This window comes from Apaloderma vittatum, unplaced genomic scaffold, assembly GCF_000703405.1.
Source record: "Apaloderma vittatum isolate BGI_N311 unplaced genomic scaffold, ASM70340v1 scaffold16867, whole genome shotgun sequence".
NCBI classification, from domain to species: Eukaryota; Metazoa; Chordata; class Aves; order Trogoniformes; family Trogonidae; genus Apaloderma; species Apaloderma vittatum.
This window is the reverse complement of record NW_009725843.1, coordinates 7,901-8,928: the sequence shown is the minus strand read 5'-3', so window position 1 is coordinate 8,928 and position 1,028 is coordinate 7,901. Positions and strand designations below refer to the sequence as shown.

At 57.3% G+C, this 1,028-nt stretch overlaps 1 protein-coding gene across 1 annotated transcript in view; it reads right to left on the bottom strand.

Annotated features, from left to right (window-relative positions):
• Nucleotides 1–816: 816 nt before the first annotated feature.
• ADAMTS15 (ADAM metallopeptidase with thrombospondin type 1 motif, 15) overlaps nt 817–1,028 on the bottom strand; it is a gene marked incomplete at its 5' end in the record, with an annotated part of 4,611 nt that continues 4,399 nt past the window's right edge. Inside the window, 1 exon segment of the mRNA XM_009873077.1 lies at nt 817–1,023. Within this exon segment, the coding sequence (XP_009871379.1) occupies nt 817–1,023 (207 nt within the window).

Genomic DNA, 1,028 nt, shown 5'->3' with positions numbered 1-1,028 from the left:
AGTGGGCGGTTTGCAACCTGCCCTGGACCGGGGTGCAAAGGAGCATCCTCGATAGGCACAGGATGCTCGAGCAGCCCCATCCCAAAGCACCATAGGAAAACCTCAGCCAGGTGAGAGAGCCCACTGGGAATAACATCCATCACGGGGACGGGAGGAAGGAGGTTAAAAAAAATAAAAATACAGAGTTAAGCACCATAAAATCTACACTGGTCAGGTCATAAACATGAGGAGAAAATGAAAATCGAGCCACCGCTTTTCCAGCTTGCCCTGGGGATGCTGCTGAGGCTCTCAGGACCACCCGGGCTGCAAAGTCATCACCAGCAAAGCCCAGAGGCGTCGGTCCCAGCACCTCATCACACTGGTGGTTTGGGAGGGGTTATAATTTGCCCTCATCACATGGGGAAATCCTTCTGGTCGTGTTTAGCACAGAAGTCGGGGGAGTCCGGGGAGGGCGGGAGGTTTTGACTGTGCAATCGAGGGGCACCTCCCTGCCCGTACTCAGGTCCTCTTCGTTTCCATCCGTCCCTCCCCTGCAGCTCCCAACCTTCGCCGGTGGGTTTCCACGTCGTTCGGCGGCTTCGAGGTAGATGTTCGTTCCCGCTCCGTCTCCTGGTCGGTAAACACTCTCTCTCCCAGGTGTGTGGGTTGTGCCTGCTCCGTCCCCACACCCAGGTCCCTTTTTTTCACTCCACTTTTTTCTATTTTTTTTTTCTTCCCCCCCTGTTTGCTATGTGCTATGGACATCTCCTTCTCTCCCAACCCCGGGCTGCTGCTTCCAGCCAGAAGAACACCCTGCCCTTCCTTGCAGGAACCTGCTCAGCACGGCCTCAAGGTGCAAAAATCCAACTCCTGCGGCTTCCTCCGAAAATTGCAACTCTCCCGGGGCAGCAGACGCCCGGATGGGACCGAGCACTTCAACGCCCGCCTCTTGAAACCCCGACCACAGCTTTTGGAGCAGGGTGACCAAGGTCCAGCTTCCCAGGCCGGGCAGGGTTCCCCACAGAGCCGGACGTCGGCCGGTCGCTGCG